At 50.0% G+C, this 19,092-nt stretch overlaps 1 protein-coding gene across 22 annotated transcripts in view; it reads left to right on the forward strand.

Moving 5' to 3' along the window:
* The window catches only part of Rph3a (rabphilin 3A), a 76,533-nt gene that overhangs the window by 47,261 nt on the left and 10,180 nt on the right, over window positions 1-19,092 (forward strand). For 9 of the 22 annotated variants that reach the window (XM_087577618.1, XM_087577632.1, XM_087577620.1 and 6 more), the window contains 9 exon segments: window positions 4,628-4,757; window positions 6,258-6,344; window positions 8,454-8,619; window positions 10,238-10,276; window positions 10,360-10,521; window positions 14,106-14,192; window positions 14,636-14,695; window positions 15,518-15,709; window positions 17,841-17,920. In XM_087577618.1, the coding sequence (XP_087433744.1) occupies window positions 4,628-4,757; window positions 6,258-6,344; window positions 8,454-8,619; window positions 10,238-10,276; window positions 10,360-10,521; window positions 14,106-14,192; window positions 14,636-14,695; window positions 15,518-15,709; window positions 17,841-17,920 (1,003 nt within the window). 22 annotated transcript variants of the gene reach the window in all.

Genomic DNA, 19,092 nt, shown 5'->3' on the forward strand with positions numbered 1-19,092 from the left:
ATTTTCTAGATGAGAGAACTGAAGCTCAGAGAGGTTAAGCAACCTGCCCAGAGCCACACAGTTAACAAGTGATGGAACTCAGAACAAGAGCCCAGGCTAGCCTACAGCTGTAGCCCTTTCCTACGGTCCCACAGAGAAGTATTTCTTGCACCCCATGCCATGAACTCTCGGATGCTGTGTACTTCCTCGTAACCGTGTCCTCGGGGAGGGAAAGGCTCCTTGCTGCCTAGCAGCTGAGGAACCTGAAGCCCCTTGCCCGGGTGTGTACAGCTTTCCTGTGGCCACACGAGACTTCAGATTTAAGCATCTTTCACATTCTGCTGCCTCTGGGCAAGTGGCGGGGGCAGTTGACAGATGGTGGAGGACGCAGAGAGACAGGCATTCACAGGTGTCTCGGCTGTCTGTCTGACTGATTGCTTTGCCACTCTCTCTTGGCTCCGTTTATCATGATTGAAACGGTGGAGGGCCACAGACTAAGCCACAGTTCTAAGCGCTGAATGACATAAAATTTCCCTCATCCAACATCCAGGCAATTAGACCAGCCACCAGTGCCACTTTCGAGTGATGGCCCTCTGCGTGCCTCAGTGTCCCCATCTGGTGAATAACAGAACCAATCTTACCGGTGCTCACTGCTCAAAGAAAAGATGGCCAGCAGTACTTAGCACAGCACCTGACATACCCTCAAATGTGACAGGAGTACTTAGCACAGCACCTGACATACTAAACACCCCTCAAATGTGGCAGGAGTACTTAGCGCAGCACCTGACATACTAAACACCCCTCAAATGTGGCAGGAGTACTTAGTGCAGCACCTGACATACTAAACACCCCTCAAATGTGGCAGGAGTACTTAGCGCAGCACCTGACATACTAAACACCCCTCAAATGTGGCAGGAGTACTTAGCGCAGCACCTGACATACTAAACACCCCTCAAATGTGGCAGGAGTACTTAGTGCAGCACCTGGCACACTAAATACCCCAAGGTGAGATGGAAGAATTGACAAGCTGTCAGGCACAGGCCCCGAACGCCTGCTGTGTATGGGGCAGGGTTGTGGGGGCAGCTTGGTTATTTAAGGACTGGTTCTGAGGGCTTCTGCCTGGGTGCCTGAGAGCCTGGGTCTGGCTTCTACCAAAGCCGTCATTTCCCGATCGTGGCAGATGAGTGAGCTCCATTTCTGACAAAATTACAGCCCCAAAGCTTAATGAACTCCGTGCTAATACCCCCCCCCCCAATTTGGCAATCAGGGGAGGCAAAGAGTGAGTGGAGGGATTCAGGAATTGATGAGGAGGTGGGAGACAGAGATAGATGGACAGACAGACAGCACAGCACCCACCATCTGTGCTGGGAATCATCGTGCTTCCCTGGCCCTGCCTGCTTGTTGGTGGGACCCCATAGTGGAGGCATTTTCCGTGCTGGTTTAGGGATCCAGTGCACAGAACCAACAGCCCCCGGGTAGGCAGGGAGGCTTCTGTCAGGCTGTTCCCTCCTACAGCAGAAAGCCATCTGTCACCTTACATCTCGGGGTCCACAGCATTACTGTCAGCCTGGAGAGTGCCAGGGGTGTCACAGACGCCATCTTGGGCTTTCCTGGGCTTCCACGTATTTGAGACTCACAAACACACAGCTACTGGTCTCGGCAGGGCAGGTTGGGGATGGGTTCTTCCTAGAGCCCAGAGCCATGGTCATGTGTGTAAAGGTGTGGTTTTGCATGTAGATTCTGTTCTTCCGAGTGTGGACTACCTATGCCAGGGCACAGGTAGTCCTATAGACCTGTGGGTCCCAACCCCTTTGGTGAACCTCTGTCTCCCAAAAAATGTTTATGTTACGATTCATAGCAGTAGCAAAGTTACAGTTAGGAAGTAGCAATGAATTAATCTTATGGTTGGGGGGTTACCCCAACATGAGGAACTGTATTAAAGGGTTGCAGCATTGGGAAGGTTGAGAGCCACTGTCTTACGAATGTCTGTTTAGAGCAGGCCTTGAGCCCTATAGTCACCACAGCCTCTCCCAAAATAGAAGGATGGGTTTCCCAAGCACAGAGCAGCACCTTGGTCACTGGGAGACATGGGAGAACTCGAGAGAGAGCACAGAAAGCACAGAAGTCAGCTTGTCAGGCGTCGTAAAGCTAATTGGGCATGTAAAGCCCTAGCTAACTAGTGACAGCTACTGACAGTGGCCAGCTAATTGGGTGTTTGAGCAGAGGATGAGTGGAAAGGAGACAACCATAAAATCAGGCTGCCCCAGGGACCGTCTTAGCACAAATGACCAGAAGGGACATCTGGGTATTTGGTCTCTAGGACCTAAGGTCTCCATAATGCTTCCCACATTGGGATGTGTGAAGGGTGGCTTATGGGACCTCCCTTAGAACAGCAGCTAGGCAGAGGGTACCAGAGGAGGCAAGGTCATTCAAGGTCACTGGACTGGTTAGTGTTTTTGTCAGCTTAATTCAAGCTAGAGTCATCTGGCAAGGTGGAATCTCAGAAAATGCCTCCATCAGATTGACTTTTAAGTATGTCTATGGGGGGGGATGCATTTTCCTGATGGATGATTGGTGTGGGAGGACCCAGCCCACCCTAGGTGGTATCATTCCCTAGGCAAGTGGTCCTGGGAAGCATAGAAAGGTGGCTGAATGTGAGCCTAGAGGGCAGTGTTCTGTGGTCTCTGCTTCAGTTCCTGCCTCCAGATTCCTGCTTTGACTTCCCTCAGTGATGGGGACCCTAAGCCTTAAACCAAATAAACCCTTTCCTCCCCCAAGTTGCTTTTGGCCACGGTCTTTATCACTGCAACAGGAAGCTAGCTCAGGCAGAAATTGGTACTAGAGAAGGGGCTACTGCCGTGACAAACCTGACCATGTTGTTGGGGAAGGTTGGGGAAGGACTTTGGCAAAGTCACCAGTGCTCAGAGCTTAACAAGCCTTTGCAGGAACTTGGACATAATGGGGCTGAAAGAGAAAGACAGTGGGGCCTTGCTTGGAAGGCTTCACAGGAGCTTTGCAAGCCCCTTGAAGACTCCATGGGGCTGTTTCGTGAATCTGGGATTTCCTCTCGGCTACAGCTGAATAACCAGCCACAATTAAGAAAAGACCAGCACAGCCGAGGAAGGCTTCTCAGTCACACCTTTTAGCTTTCCCTCGGCACAGCTTGGGGGGAATGTCCTTTTCTCATCTAATGAAAGGTGACGTGGGTTCCCCATGAGAAGATAAAATCGGGAGGAAAATCAATGTTTCCCGAGGGGACAGGGACCGTGGTGGCCACCAGCGTTTTGATTTTTCTCTTTTCTCTGGTGCGCACAACAACATAACACCTCGGCCTCATATCCACACTCTGACGGATTCTGCGCCCCAGCCTGGGGCTCTTTCCCCACTTAGTGTTTGGTGGCGAGGGTTCACTTGAAGTTCCCCCCTTCACCCCTTCCTATCTGGCAGGGGGTGGAGCTGGCGAGATCTGGGCATGGCTCGGGAGTGGAGCAACGACCTAGATCCTGGGTTCCATTTCCAGGACCAGAAAAAAATTGATTCAGGAATAGCCAACCATTCAGGCAGTGCAGAGCCCCAGAGGTCTCCTGTCTTTGCCTCTTCAGCGCTGTGGTTACCAGCCGGCATCCCCACACCCAGCTGCTTTTTTTTTTTTTTTTTTAAAAACCTGGATTCTGGGAAATGAAATCCAGGTTCTCAAGCTTGCAAGGAGTCCATATTTGATGGTGGTGGACAGGGCTTCTAGGCAACCCTCTGGATGCTGTGGTTCCCAGGATATCCCAAGGACTCTGTCACCCACTGTTCACTGAGTTACAAACCACAAAGGAATGGCCACCCAGCCCCAGTGCCACACTCCCCAATCTGTGTCTATAATAAGACAATAAGCCTTTTGGGTTTGTTTAGTTTGAGGCAGACTCTCACTTTATAACCCTGAAATCCCGCCTCACCTGGGACTCACAGCAACTCCCCTGTTTCCACTTCCCACGGGCCGGGATCGCAGATTTGAGGCACCTCACCTAGTTGGACCAGTCGATCTTTGTTTGAAGAAAAGGGCATGGAGAGAACTTGAGATTAGGAGATGTTAATGTCTGAAAACCCAAATGGCAAAGACCATATAGAATGCCCACATGTGCGATGTTTACAAGGACAGCTTCATTGTCTGGCTGGAGCCTGGGCCAGCAGCATTAAGCAGCACGGATCCAGAGCTTTCTAGAAAGTTCCACCTCAGATCCATATGCTGGAGCCTGCACTTTGCCTGGTGCCTGTAGTGAGCTTACGTTGAGAGCATTTGTTCCAGATGCCCTCCGTGATGGCCGAGCACACGCATACCACAGCTGGCTAGACCCCAAGCTCTGAAGGCAGCGTCCTGGAGGAAGCCGTTCTGTGGAAGAGGTTGTGTGAGTTAGGAAAGGTCTGAACCCGAAGCTGTTAGCACAGATGGCTGCTGAGGGGCCTGGACTTGGAGTGGGCTCAGACATTCTGAAATTGCTGGCACCTGGAGCCTCCTCCACGAGAGGTTCCACGGCCGCTGTCAGGTTCTCAAGAACAGAGACTCAGAGGTGGAGAGCCTCTCTCTGCCTGGGACACACTGGAGTTCTCTTATCCTGGTGGGTTTGGGGGTGGGGTGCTTACCACCTTGTCTCTGCTCCAGGCGCCTGGTGGACCGTCTGGAGACCATGAGGAAGAATGTAGCTGGAGATGGTGTGAACCGTTGCATCCTGTGCGGGGAACAGCTGGGCATGCTGGGCTCTGCGTGTGTCGTGTGTGAAGACTGTAAGAAGGTACCCGGTTCCCTTCCTTTCCTGCTGGGTACCTCCCTAGGAAAGAGGGATTGGGGGGCGGGGAGATTAGACTGTGGCTCTGGGGGCCTGGGGTCTGGAGGGTGGAGTCTGACTCCTGAAGGGCAGTTGCAGGATGTGAATTCTGCAGGATGCTCAGTTTCCCAAGGTCACCTTAGACCTGGTTCCTCCCCTGGAAGGTCTTTATGTTCCTATAGAGCTGAGCTCTACACAAGATGAACTCAGGAGTCTGCAGCATGAGGATCCTGGCTATGGGTTAGTTAGCAAGATAAGTGTGTAGTCTAAAGGGCACACGCACGCTCACAAGCGCACATATATACACTCCAACACATGAGCTTACACATGTACGTGTGTTCCCTTAACATGTATTAAGGTACAAGAGACTTAGATAGCAAGGGCAGGAAAGAAGGCTCAGCAGGTAACAGCACCTGCCGTGCATGCCTAATGACCCAAGTTCAATCCCATAACCCTGGCCAAATGGAAGAAGAAAACTCCATAGAGTACACATGCATGCACACACATGCACACACAGGTGTGTGTGCTCTCCAAAACACACAATAATAACAAATAAAGTTTACTTTTTAAAAAGAGAAACTCAGAAAGTGTCTCTCCAGCCAGTTTGGACTTCTTGAACTTCAACAGCATTCTTTCAAGCAGGGAAACCCTCCCTGAGCTCTTACCCTGCTCTCTTGAACTGCCTGCAGACAATCCTTCCAGAACAAAGATTCGACTGTCTTTGGTCTTTGGAGACCCAATAAGCTAGAGATACCCATCATGCCACTGGGCGTCTCCTGCCCTGTGAACCATGCAGGGTACAGTATTGGGGGAAGTTAATCTGAAAGACATTGCATTGGCACAGCTGTTTTGAGAGACGATTTCGTACACTCCTAGGTTTTCCTATTTGTCCTCAGCTGCTAGGAAGCTCACCTCAGAGTACATCGCCCCTTCGTCCTCTCAGGTTCAGACATTCAGACACTGCTCACCTACTGCAGTGGGTGGACTTGTCACAGCTAAAGTTGTCTCAGGTCTTCTGGGAAGACAAAGAAGCCGATAAAAAACACACATACTGGATTTTCTTCTTAAAGCTCATGCCAATGGGGGTTGGGGATTTAGCTCAGCGGTAGAGCACTTGCCTAGCAAGCGCAAGGCCCTGGGTTCGGTCCCCAGCTCCGAAAAAAAAAAAAAAAAAAAAAAAAAGCTCATGCCAATGGCTTCCTCCGTGTGGTGGCTGAGAATCCAGCCCCACGGGATGGATTCTTTTAGAGACTTTTCCTCCAGCACCTGGGAAAGAATCCAGCTCTTGCCATCGGCATCAAGACCCAAAGCGAAACTTTATTCTAATGAGTCTTGCTTGAGGAAGTGAGAAAGGATTCAGTCCTCTGCTTCCCTAAAAGATCTTGAACCCTTCTGCCCATCCCTAGTCCCACAACAGCTCAAAGCACACCTCACCTAGGTTCGCTTCTGGATGTGTCTTACCCACAGAATGTCTGCACCAAGTGTGGGGTGGAGACCTCCAACAACCGTCCGCATCCAGTATGGCTCTGTAAGATCTGCCTTGAGCAGAGAGAGGTGAGTGGCCAGGCCTGTGCCTGTAGGCAGTGGGATAGGGAGGCACTCAGAGCCTGGGAGCTACATCTGGGATGTGGTTTAGTGGGTAGCTTCTTTGCTTAAAACATTCAAGACCCTGGATTCTGTCTCTAACTTGGCATGGCGGTGCTCACCTGCAATCTTAGCATTGGAGTGGTGGAGACAGGAGGACTAGGAGTTCAAGGTCATCCTCAAGCATATAATGGATCTGAGGCTGGCCTGGGCCAGGAGACCCCATCTAAAAACATAAAAGGAATGAGTTTGGCTGGTGGGTCAGCTAGAATTTGTGTTTGCATCTTCTTTCCTGTGCTTTCTCCTCTCTTCCCTTTGCCCTCTTTATCATGACTTTCCAATTTCTTTTCTCCCTACCCCTGTCCCTCACTTTATGAGTCTTCCTTTTCTAAACCTCTCTCTGTGTCCCTCCCTCCTTCTCTCCCTCCCTCCCTCTCTCCTTCCTTCCTTCCATCCCTCCCTCCCTCCTTTCCTCCTTCCCTCTCTCCTTCCTTCCCTCTCCCTACCCCACATAGGTGTGCACATATGTGTGTGCTGGTATGCTTGCCCAGGTGTGAACCTGTGGAAATCAGAGGCACCATCAGGCATCTGTCTTCAATGTCTCTGCCATGCTTTTTGAGTCAGGGTCTCTCATTGAGTGTGGAGCTCATGCTTTTAGCTAGGCTATCTGGCCACTGAGCCTCCAGGATCCTCCTCCTCCTATCTCCAGGACTGGAATGACAGGCACATACTGCCCAGGTTTGATGTGGGTGCTGGAGATTGGAGGTTTTGTCCTCAGGCTTGAACTTCACCTACAGAGTGACTCATATACTTCCTGCATATCCTCCACTTCCCGCTGCCTTCCCCGTTTTCCACTCCTCACCCTCTCCCTTTCCCCATATCTTATTTCTTCACTCTTGTTTCCTTCTCTTTTTTTCTACTTCATCCTCTGCCTCCCCCAGGCTTCAACTCCTTTATTTGCCTATTTTCTGCTCTGTTCTCCTCTGGCACTCTCTCTCTCTCTCTCTCTCTCTCTCTCTCTCTCCCTCCCTCCCTCCCTCCCTCCCTCCGTCCCTCTCCTTCTCCCTCTCTCCCTCTCCCTCTTACCTCTCCCTCCCCCTCTTGCCCAGACCTGGCTTTGTGTTGTTGATTTTACCTCAAATCATCTGAGTTCCTTTACCACTCACCCCCTGCTGCAGATGCTTGCCTTGGAGACATGGTCTTGATGGCCACATTCTCTTTCCTCAACCTCAGGATAGCAGAGCACTTGGGGATGGTTTGGTGAAAGTACTATTCGTGGCAGAGTTGGAGACACCAGCAGAGTCAGGGGAATCTCCTGCAACCCCAAGATAAGCAATCCTAGGGCTATGATTGCACTCCCTGGTCCGAATAGAAAAGACACAATCATCAGGAAGATAGGTGGAGGGAACAGGGGTCATCACCATCCGACAGTGGGGAGACAGCCAAGGGGGTAGACATGGTGACTTTTCCATCTCTGCATCTGCAAATTCCTCTGGTGTTCTGGACCATACAAGGCACAGGACCAAAGTCATGGAAGCTCAATTATTATGTGCCATACTGGGTAACCCCGTAGGGAATATAACAAGATGGAGTGGGGGTCTTTCCAGATGTCCCCACATCATCCTGTCTAGCTTGAAGTCATGGTAGAGGCCTGAGGCCTTTGAAAAAGATGTCAGGAAGCAGATCACCTGTTCTGTCTTTTCTGAGGCAAGGTCTTGTGTAGCCCAGGCTGACCTCAAACTTGAATTCCTGATGCTCCTGCCTCCATGTTCCAAGGATTGGGGCTTGTAGGTGCATCCAACCTTCTTTACATCAACTGTGATGCCACAGCTATAAGACGAGAGAATCCGCATCGAGTCCTCACGCCTCCTCTCTCTGCCTGTTTACCTATTGCGTTGATCCTTGACATGGTCAAGGATGACTTTCTCCATCAATAAAATGGCCATCAGATTTGTGAAGCTGATATGGGCACAGATACTTGTGCCCAGAAAAAAAATCATGCCCATGAGTTGTGGGAGCAAAGATGAAAACAGTCAGTTGGCTGATATATCTCCCATATGTGTCTCCCTTCCTTCCCAGGTCTGGAAGCGCTCGGGAGCATGGTTCTTCAAGGGTTTCCCAAAACAGGTCCTTCCACAGCCCATGCCTATAAAGAAGACCAAGCCCCAGCAGCCTGCTGGTGAGCCGGCCACCCAGGAGCAGCCTACACCCGAGTCCAGGCATCCAGCCAGAGCTCCAGCTCGAGGTAGAACAAAACTAACCATTTTCAGCACCTTGGACAGGTCCCGCCTACTGGTCTACCTGAAGGCATCCTAGCCAAGTACAAGTTGCCAGTTTTGGGTACCTAATCTAGGATTCCTTAGCCCCTTCAAAATTCATCATGAACCTTATTTGGGAGGGCAGTTCAGGAAGCTTTCTAGAAAAAAGCTAGCTTGCCAAGTGGCTTTGCCATCTTCCTTAGTGGGAAATTCTAAAGTACAAAAGAGGAAGAAATTAAAATTAGAAATTGGGAGAGACTGCCACTTACCTGAATATATCCTGGAACCTGGGGGACTTGGGCCCACTAAAAAAGATTTCCTGGTTTTCTTGTATTTTTTCTTCCTCCTCCCTTATCTCCGCCTTCTTTTTCTCTTCCTTCTTTAATTCTTTCTCCTCCCCAACTTTCCTTTCCCCATCTCTTTCTTCTTTCTTTCCCTTCTCCTCCCCTTTTTTCCTCCTTGGGTAGAGTTTTATGTATTTCAGGCTTCTCTGGAACTCACTTCATATCTGAGGACTTGATGACCTTGAACCTTGACCCCCTGTCTCTGCCTCCCAATATCCCGGGGTTACAAGTGTGCTACACCATGCCTGGATTTTCACTTCTGTTTCTTCTGTTGACTATAAACAATCCTGAAACTGGACTAATTAAACATGAAAGATGAATAGGAATTAAACTACCAAAAGAAATTAATTATCAGCCCTATTAATATCAAGGCTGTTATCCAAGTATGGTTATTAATAATTAAAGTGATCATTAAGAGCGAGAGAGAGGCAAGCAGGAAGAAAAATGACTCCATAAAGTCACATTTGTATTGGACAGCACCACTTGGACTGGCCAGATAAAGCCCTTGTAATAATCTTGATTAACACTGGATACTAAGATCCAACTGAAGCAGCATCACTGGACCATCATTTCTCAGAAGAGAACTAGAGATGCAGAGTTCAAATCAAAGCCCCTATCATAGGATGACTTCTTAGTGTGCTTTGCATGGACCTTGCTGCCAAAAGGTTTTCTTCATGGGTAACACAAGCCTTTCCACTTCTTATAGAATCACCAACTTGTCAACAATGTGTCTCTGAGGAGTGTTTAGTCCCACCCACCATCCTTCCTCTTAGTCAACCTTCCCTCCCTCTTCTACGAGTGTGTAAGCCCCAGCTCATGGGCCATATGCATCCTAGGGTAGCTATGGGTGCAGCCCAAAACAAAATTGTAGATTTATATAGAACATAAGAATTTTTAGCCTGGTGCCTGATCATGAATTCACAAGGAACAGTGCTGTGCTATGAGGTCAAAGGTTGGGCATGCCTGCCAGTATAGGTAGAAAAGAGCATTTTCGTCTTGTCAGTCTGTGCTTGTGCCTTCATGGTGATAAGGGAATGAGATACCAAGAACAAGCCAGCTCAAGGGAGAGGCTGGAGGGAAACACACTTAATGTCTCAAAAATGGTTCTTGGGAAGAGAGGGTAAGCTCACTGTGGAGCCCTGGAATAAGAACTCCGTGGACTCCAGGAAACCAGTACTCCACATTCTCATATTCATTCTCTCTCTCTCTCTCTCTCTCTCTCCCTCCCTCCCTCCCTCCTTCCCTCTTTCTCTCTCTCCAGGTGACATGGAGGACAGGAGGGCCCCAGGACAGAAGCCAGGTGGGTTCTGTCAACTGTCTCCTACTCTGGGACCCCATTCTACCACCTCCCTCTCTCTGTGCAAGCCATGCTTTTCCCTGCAGGCCCTGACCTCACCTCTGCTCCTGGACGAGGAAGCCATGGGCCTCCCACACGCAGGGCCTCTGAGGCCCGGATGAGTACAACCACCCGTGATTCTGAGGGCTGGGACCATGGTCATGGTGGGGGTGCTGGAGACACCAGCCGGAGCCCAGGAGGTGAGCAAGGTGGGCATTGGTGCCTTTATTGAACACCTACTGAATACCATACTTTGTCCCTATGTTAGCATCATTTATTCTGGTCTATACTCAAGGAGTCACACAAATCTAGCTGCAGACATCATAACTGTGATCATACCTCTTCTTGCCCCAAAATGGCATATGAAGACCCTATGAGTTTTTGCTTTGCTTGACTCCCAAAATGAGAGGAAAGGCCACTTGGCTTTGAGCAAAGTGAGTATTCATCTAATTACCTTCCCCTGTGGCCTCTGCTGTCCATGTCAATGGGTGGGATAATGTGGCCAGGACGTAACTGGCTGACAGGTGCCACCATTGGGACCCAGTAGATTATACTCTGAAATGTCTGATGAGGAGAATCTTGGCTGCTTGGCTTTGGAGGTAAAGACTGATAACCTGGGCATGTATTTCTTGTGAGCCTGTGTCTGGCCTCAGGAGAGTGTCCCTGTTTTCCTAGCAAAGAGCTGGGTCTCAGTGTGGAGGGAGGCTGAGGGTTCAGGACCCACATTGATATCTGATATTCACTCACCAGTACACACATACACACGCACACACACGTGCAGAAAGTGTGTGTGTGTGTGTGTGTGTGTGTGTGTGAGAGAGAGAGAGAGAGAGAGAGAGAGAGAGAGAGAGAGAGAGAGAGAGAGAGAGAGAGAAAGAGAGGGAGAAGAACTTATCTCACTATCTGTCCAAGATGGCTTTGAACTCGTGATCCTCCTGCCTCGGCCCCAGTCCCCAAGCACTGGGATTACAAGTGTGCACCCTCACTCCTGGCTCAGTACTCACATCTGAAATTGTGTGTTTTTATTTCCCTCATTGCTATGATAGGATAAACGACAGAACCACAAAGGAGGGAAGATGAATTTAGCTCACAGCATCAGAGGTCTCAGCCTGTCACAGAAAAGAGGGTGGAGTTGAGTAGCTCACACAGCAGCTGACAGGAAGTGGTCAGTAAGACCCCCACCTCCCAGAATAGTGCCACCAACTAGAGGCCAGGTGCTTAACACACGTGCCTGTTGGGGACATTTCAGCTTAATGGCTTAGCTAGCACATCAGTTCCTTCTTCCTGACATCAGGGTTGGGCTCCTAACATCTGCCACCCATACCTGCTATTGAACCCAGGGCTCAGATGGACGGAGAACAGAATCTGACCACCAGAGTACATTTATGGAGCACCTACTGTATACTAGGAGCTTCCTGGAGCTTTTCTCCCAGAACTTCTTTTTTTTTTTTTCTTGGTTCTTTTTTTCGGAGCTGGGGACCGAACCCAGGGCCTTGCGCTTCCTAGGCAAGCGCTCTACCACTGAGCTAAATCCCCAACCCCCTCCCAGAACTTCCTAATGACTCCTTGCCACAGCTCTGACATGCAAGTCTGAGTGACTTTCATCATCCCAACTCTCCAGGTGTAAAAATTAGACTCAGAAAGATGATGGCTCTTCTGACTCTTGCTACACAGCTGATACTGAGTGAAAATCAGAATCAAACCCGCATCTAGGGGCTGGAGAGATGGCTCAGTGGTTAAGAGCACTGGCTTCTCTTCCAGAGGTCCTGAGTTCAAATCCCAGCAAACACATGGTGGCTCACGACCATCTGTAATGGGATCTGATGCCCTCTTCTGGTGTGTCTGAAAACAGCTACAGTGTACTTATACATAATGAATAAATAAATCTTTTTTTTTTAAGGGCTGGAGAGATGGCTCAGGGGTTAAGAGCAATGATTGTGCTTTCATAGGTCCTGAGTTCAATTTCCAGCAACCACGCGGTGGCTCACAACCATCTGTAGTGGGATCTTGGCGCCCTCTTCTGGCGTACAGGCATATATGCAGGCAGAACACTGTACATATAAATAAATCTTAAAAACAAAAAACAAAAAACAAAACAAAACAAAACAAAAAAACCCTGCATCTATTCAACCCTGAACTCCCAATCTCTTTTTTCCTCCAGAGGTGAAGCTTATACTGACCATGCAGTATTTATTGTATATAATAAACATACAGTATTTATTGTATATAATTCACCATTCTAGCTATTCTTCACATATGGTTTGGTGGCACCAGGCACGCCTACAGTGTCATGCAACCCTCACCACCATCCGCCTTCAGAATGTTCCCTCCTCTCAAGCTGAGGTTTTTGAAGCCATCTAACCCTATCTTCTCTTTGCCCTCTTCCTTACCCCAGAACCTTCAATCCTCTTCTTTTTCTACATGTAGATTTGGCACACTTAAGTGGAATCACACAGCATTTACTTTTTTAAAAAGAAAACCAAAACTATCTATCTTACTTCACTGAGAGCCCCACACCTTCAAGGTTCATCCATGCTCAAGCATTTCTCAGGCTGTCCTTCCCTTTTTTAAGGTTGTGTAATATTCCACTGAATAGCTATACCACATTTTATTTATTCATTCAGACAAAGGACATTTAGGATGTTACAACCTCTCTACCTTTAGCTGTTGTGAACTGTACTGTTATAAAAATCTCAGACAGATACCTATTTAAGCCTTTGGAGTAGAGACAGACAAGTGAGAACGTCCCCAAAGTTGGGCAGTTCTATATTTAACTTTTTTTTTTTTTTAAAGAAACCATCATCCTGTTTCCTATGCAGTGCAGATGGGCTACTTTTACATTTTTGTTAATAGTACCGCCAGTTTCTATATACTTTTGTCAACACTTGTGACTGTCTGGTTTCTTTAGTCATTTTTGGAAATGGCTTCCCGGTGTAGCCAGGCTGGTCTGGTGTACACTAATTCTCCCGCTTCACCTTCTTTTGAGCTATGGTCACAGGCATGATCCAGAAAGCCAAGCTGTCGGTTTTGGTTTTTGCTTGCTTTTTATTTTTGAGATAGGTTCTCACCAGGTAGCCCCAGCTGGCCTAGAACTCACTATGTAGACTACGCTGCCCTCAAATTCACAGAGATCCGCCCCTTACTGTGGCTCACTAGTTCTCTTTGTGGATGGTGTCAGGACTCATCAGTGACGCTAACTTGTGGTATAAGCACTTACTCTGCACTGATCATACAGTTAAACCCTCTGCATGTAGTATCCCCCTTAATCCCATGGGCAACTCAGGGGGGCCGGTTCCAGGCAAGCATACGACACTGGTCCGAACTCACGCACCCATTTTATTGTTTTATTTTGAGATGGGTTCTGGCCTCGGCCACCCGAGTGGCTGAACTGACAGGCCTGCATCCCTGAACCCAGCTTACCTGTGCTTTTCAAGAACTCAGCTGAGATTTGCCCAGAGGATCTGGGCACTAAGGAGTAGACAGAAGTGACCAGAGGAGAGCTGGGAGCAGGAGACAGCACCAGTGGAACCTCAAGGGAGTGCACACTAGTGTGTTTGTGTGTGGTGTGTGTGTGTGTGTGTGTGTGTGTATTTGGTGTGTGTGTGGGGTATGTGTGTGTATGTGGTGTGGTGTGTGTGGGGTATATGTGTGTATGTGGGTTGTGTATGTGTGTGTGGTGTATGTGTGTGTGTGTGTGGTGTATGTGTGTGTGTGGTGTGGTGTGTGTGTTTGTGTGTGTTTGTGTGCACACGCACACGTGCATGCACGCATGTGAATTATGCTGTCTTTGCAGGTTTGAGGCGAGCTAACTCAGTCCAGGCCTCCCGCCCAGCTCCAGCCTCCATGCCAAGCCCGGCACCTCCTCAGCCCGTGCAGCCAGGTACCAGCCACTCAGCCATTGTGTCCTGTGTCCCTCCGCAGTGACCCCAGCCCCATCACTCTGCAGTGCTGAACCCTGATCTCTCTCCTTGGAGAGGTTGGAGGAGGCCCTGCTTAGAGCAGGACCATGGCAGAGGGAGGGGTTGGGGAGAGCACCCTGTCCACTGTGAAGTGACAGGGTTCCCTGTGGTAACTTCTCCACATCTCAGAGGAGGAAGTGAAAGCGGGACTCCGGGGTGGGGTTGGGGGTCTCCAAGCTGAGGTTCAATCTGGGCTTCTCAGATGCCAGCACCTCCCATTCCACACAGAGGGACAAGTTCCTAACATCCCAGAAACCTCTCCACACCACGGTCTGCTTCCTGTTTAGCCTGTGTGTGAAGAGAAGGAAGGACAGATACCTGGAAGTGTGTCTTCGTTACCACCCCCTTTCCCTTCCCCCTGCAGGGCCCCCTGGGGGCAGCAGGGCCGCTCCTGGGCCGGGACGCTTTCCAGAGCAGAGCACAGGCAAGTGTAAATTGTCCCAGCCTCTGCAGGGACACATTTACTCATGGTGTAACCTAGACCATGGCCTAAGCAACTCCTTTCTGAACCCCTGAACCATCCAGACTGACAAGTCAGTTTCTGTGGCTCAGAGCGTAGACTGCTGGGTGCCATCTCTGGGGTGCCATCTCTGGTCCTTCCCTTCCTGCTGTGTGACTCTCGGCAAGTGACAAAACCTCTCTGAGCTTCAGTTTTGTTTTGTTTTGTTTTTCTATAAAGTGGGAGTCAGGCTAAGATTTCCCTCATAGTCTTGTGAATATTAAACAAACTAAAACACTTTTTAAAAAATTAGTTTAAAAAAACAAAACAAAACAAAACACTTTTTGTGGTGCCTGGAGTGTGTTTGGCCCGGGATAAATGAACAGTAATTACTCTGACCCACATATAGGCAGACCTCAGATGCCTGGTTGTCATGGTTACGTGCGCGTGGTAGCTATAGTTTTTCGTAGTCCCTGGTTTAATGCAACTAATATTGACTGCCCTAGAAACAAGTGTGGATTTGGTAACTCTCATTCTAAAATGAGGAAACTAAGGCTCAGAGAGGTTAAGTAACTGGCCCTGGGACACACAGCTGAGGCTAGAGGTTTATGCTGTCTGGCTGAGTCCACACCACCGACTGAGTGCCGTAAGGTTCGTCTTGTCCTGGTCTTGCCTGAATCAGCCCTGGTCTTCCCGACTCCAGGGTCTGCTCCTCATTCTGAGTACAGCCTGGGAACTTGCCCTCTGGAAGCTTCCTCTAGCCACATTGCTATGACAGACCCAACACTGTTTCTTTTCTCTCCACAGAGGCTCCTCCAAGTGACCCTGGCTATCCAGGGGCTGTTGCCCCAGCCCGGGAGGAGAGGACAGGACCCACAGGGGGCTTCCAGGCAGCGCCCCACACTGCGGGTCCCTATTCCCAGGCGGCCCCTGCCCGCCAGCCACCGCCTGCTGAGGAAGAGGAGGAAGAAGCCAACAGCTATGACTCAGATGAAGCAAGTAAGTGGCTGGGGTTGGGGGTGCATGTTGGCAAAACTCGCCCAGAAACTGAACCCAGTGGGGCAGAAATGGGACTCGAGGGTCAGTAGATGCCCCCTAACTGCTAACATGTGTACCCTAAAAATCCTGTGGTTTTGGAGATCGAAGCCAGGGCCTTGAGTGTGTACAGGGAAAGGGCTCTCGACCATTGAGATGGCCAATGAGCGCCACCGTGTGGTCACTGTCAGAACTACACATTTCATGGGTTGAAGCTCATTGAGTCATTTAAAGCCTATATAATTGGTGTTTTTTGAGGTTCAGCGAGGCGGTCAGCTGCCAAACAGAATTATCTGGTGGACCAGAACCCCACAAAGCATGAGTTACCATGTCAAACACCACAAAGCACGAGTCACCGTGTCCAATAGGTGTCTTTATCTGCAATCATTCTTCCCTCTCATGACGGGGACTGTGTCCCTCTTGGACTCAGACCCCAGAGGGCCAGGGACACACATGCACGCACACACACACACACACACACACACACACACACACACACACACACACACACACACACACACACACAGGGCTTTTTCTTCTGCTATGCCTGGAGCAGCCAGGATGGGTACTACTAGAAGGTGGGGTGACCTGGTTGGGACTGCCAATCTGTATTGCTTCCTGTGTAGGCTGATGGATGGGTAAACCAAGGCACTGCCGGTAAAGTGCTTGGTAAACTGGACATCACTGCGCTGGGCCGAGCCCACGTGAGAAATGGCAGCTGTGTTATTCAAATGGTGGATACCGGGAGACTGGATGCTGGTGGAGCTGAACTCTGGGTGGGACTGCTCTCCCGCCAGGGCCACCACATTTCCTACTTCCTGTCCCTAAAGAGTGGAGATGGGACCTTCTCTCTTCTCATTCTGCATATAGTCTTGGGAAAGGCTCCCTATGACTCAGAAGTGGCCAGTGTCTTAGTTAGGGTTTCTATTGCCATGATAAACACTGTGACTAAAAACAGTTTGAGAAAGAAATGGTTTATTTTATCATCTGGATGTAATCCATCATGAATGGAAGTCACAGCAGGAACCTGGAGGCAGGAGCTGCTGCAGAGGCCACGGAGGGATGATGCTTACTGACTTGCTCCTTTTAGCTCATCCAACCTGCTTCCTTATAGAACCCAGGACCACCAGCCTGGGGGTGGCACCACCCACAGTGATCTGAATCCTCTCCCATCAAGAAAATGTTCCACAGGCCAGTCTGTTAGGACATTTTCTCAATCGAGGTTCCCTTCTCCCAAATGGTTCTAGCCTGTGTTAAGGTGACATAAACCAGCATAACCAGTGAGTGAAGAGAGGCTCCAGTCCTTCGAGGACCACACCGTGTGGTACAGCAGCTGTCCCTGTTGTCCTCATTCCAGCCGCTCTTCCATGATCCTTCGGTCATCCGTCTCCCAAGTGTGACCTCTCCAAGCCTCCACGCTGCCCTGGCATAAACTCAGTTGCAGGGTTGATTACAGCAAGCTTGTCTTCTCTCTGTTGCCCAAACAGCTCATCCTTGTCACTGACAAGGTTGACCTCACACCAGGTGCCTCAAAGCGCTCCAGGCACCAGGACATTAGGGCAAAAGGTCACAGGGGAGGAAGAGTCAAACAGTGAATGAGCTCATAGCAGGCTGGGTGATCTCTCCAGTGGCTGCTTAAGGGAGGGCCTCTCTATGAAGTGACTTTTGAGCCAAGCTGTAGGACTTGAGAGGGTGTGAGCCTCTCATGAGAGCACGAAGTGGGAGAGCATTCCTAGGAAGGGGAACAGTGAACGCTGACTCTCATTCATTCCTTCAGCACACACAGGAATACCTACTATGTGCCCTGCATACAGTAGGGACACAGTAGCCAATCAGCCATCTCAGCCCTTGTCTTCAGGGCACCCTCAATCTGTCAGTGGATGAAGTCATTAAGTAAACACATTTACTAATGATTGCAGAAGACCCCCCCAATAGAGAGGGCTGCCAGGATGGAGACCAGGGCCTGTCCGCCCCCCCCCCCTCTCCTGGGGTTCCAGTGCCTAGCTGAGGCTGGGCATATTGGTAAGCACTCAGGAAATGCTTGTGGATTGACTAAGCAAATGCCTTTCTTGGCTCCTGTCTCTGTTGCCTGCAGCCACACTGGGTGCCCTGGAATTCAGCCTTCTCTATGACCAAGACAACAGCAACCTGCAGTGCACCATCATCAGGGCGAAGGTGTGTGGGGACCCCTGAGGAGGCTCTGGTTTTCCTGAAGGTGTGGGGGAACCCCAGGGGAGACTCTGATTTTCCAAAGAGATTCAGGTGGGAATGAATCCCAGACCTGGCTCCCACCATCATTGTCCTGTGGCAGTGACAGAGATGAGAACGGCTGTCATCAGCCATGGTAGACTTCCTTGGGGGCTGGGGATGGGACTTCCTCTAGGGATGGTCCTGTGGCTGCTTCCTGAAAGTGGAGGCAGCTCTGCTGTGAGGGTGCCCCAGGCTGCCCACAGCATACCAGAGGGGACTCTGCAGGTCCCACCAAGACATAAGGACAGCCTGGCTTGGTGACTCTAGGTTTTTCTGATGTCTTTGTCCACCAGAGGCAGCAGTGAGGTGGAGACGGTGACTGTGGGTAATAAGGGGGTTGGGGTATGAGGGGTTGGAGTGGGGAGGCACCGAAGAAGGCTGCAGGGAATGTGAGCTAAATGATTCCAGACCCTGGGAGATGCCCCCACGACCCTGAGATGGACTTAAGTCTGGGACCCCAGGAAAAACCAGCAAGATCTGGACCAGACTCCCCCAGAGCAGATACTGGCCCAAACCACTTTGCGACTGTACTACTGGGGGCAGGTGGGAGTGGCTAACCCTCTCTGGCTCACTGGTACCCCCATGTTGACTGGTTAAGTAAATGCAAAATGATGGTCCATCTGTGGCTATCTCTGTACCTACTAGCCTGTGGTAGAAATGATAAGGCCTTCATTTGACTCCTCAAATGTCCCAATTTGGGAGGACATGTTTAAAGCAAGTCCTACATCAGCCTACTTTCCATCAAAGCCATTTCTTTGGCATGCACTTACTGAGCCCCTACTGTGTACCGGGCTCTGTGGTAAGTTCCCAGGTGTATATTTTCTCTTCCCTTCTCTTTCTGTGATCAGACAAGGGAGGTGTTTTTATTAGCCCCATTAGTCAGGTGGAGAAACTGAGGCCAGAAAGCTAATACCAGGGGTCACATCCCTGGAGAGACGAGGTTCATCTGCAAAGGCCAAGATCTCATTCGTTACTCCCTGAACCCCACAGACCCATCAATCAGATGAGGAAGTCGAGGTCACAGGCAGGACTCCTGGCGGTGCATCTGAGTTGTGAAAGCTCGAGGGTCGCTTGGGTGAATGAGGCCAGCTTAGCTC

The sequence above is a fragment of the Rattus norvegicus genome, chromosome 12, assembly GCF_021556685.1.
Source record: "Rattus norvegicus strain SHRSP/BbbUtx chromosome 12, alternate assembly SHRSP_T2T, whole genome shotgun sequence".
Lineage (NCBI taxonomy): Eukaryota > Metazoa > Chordata > Mammalia > Rodentia > Muridae > Rattus > Rattus norvegicus.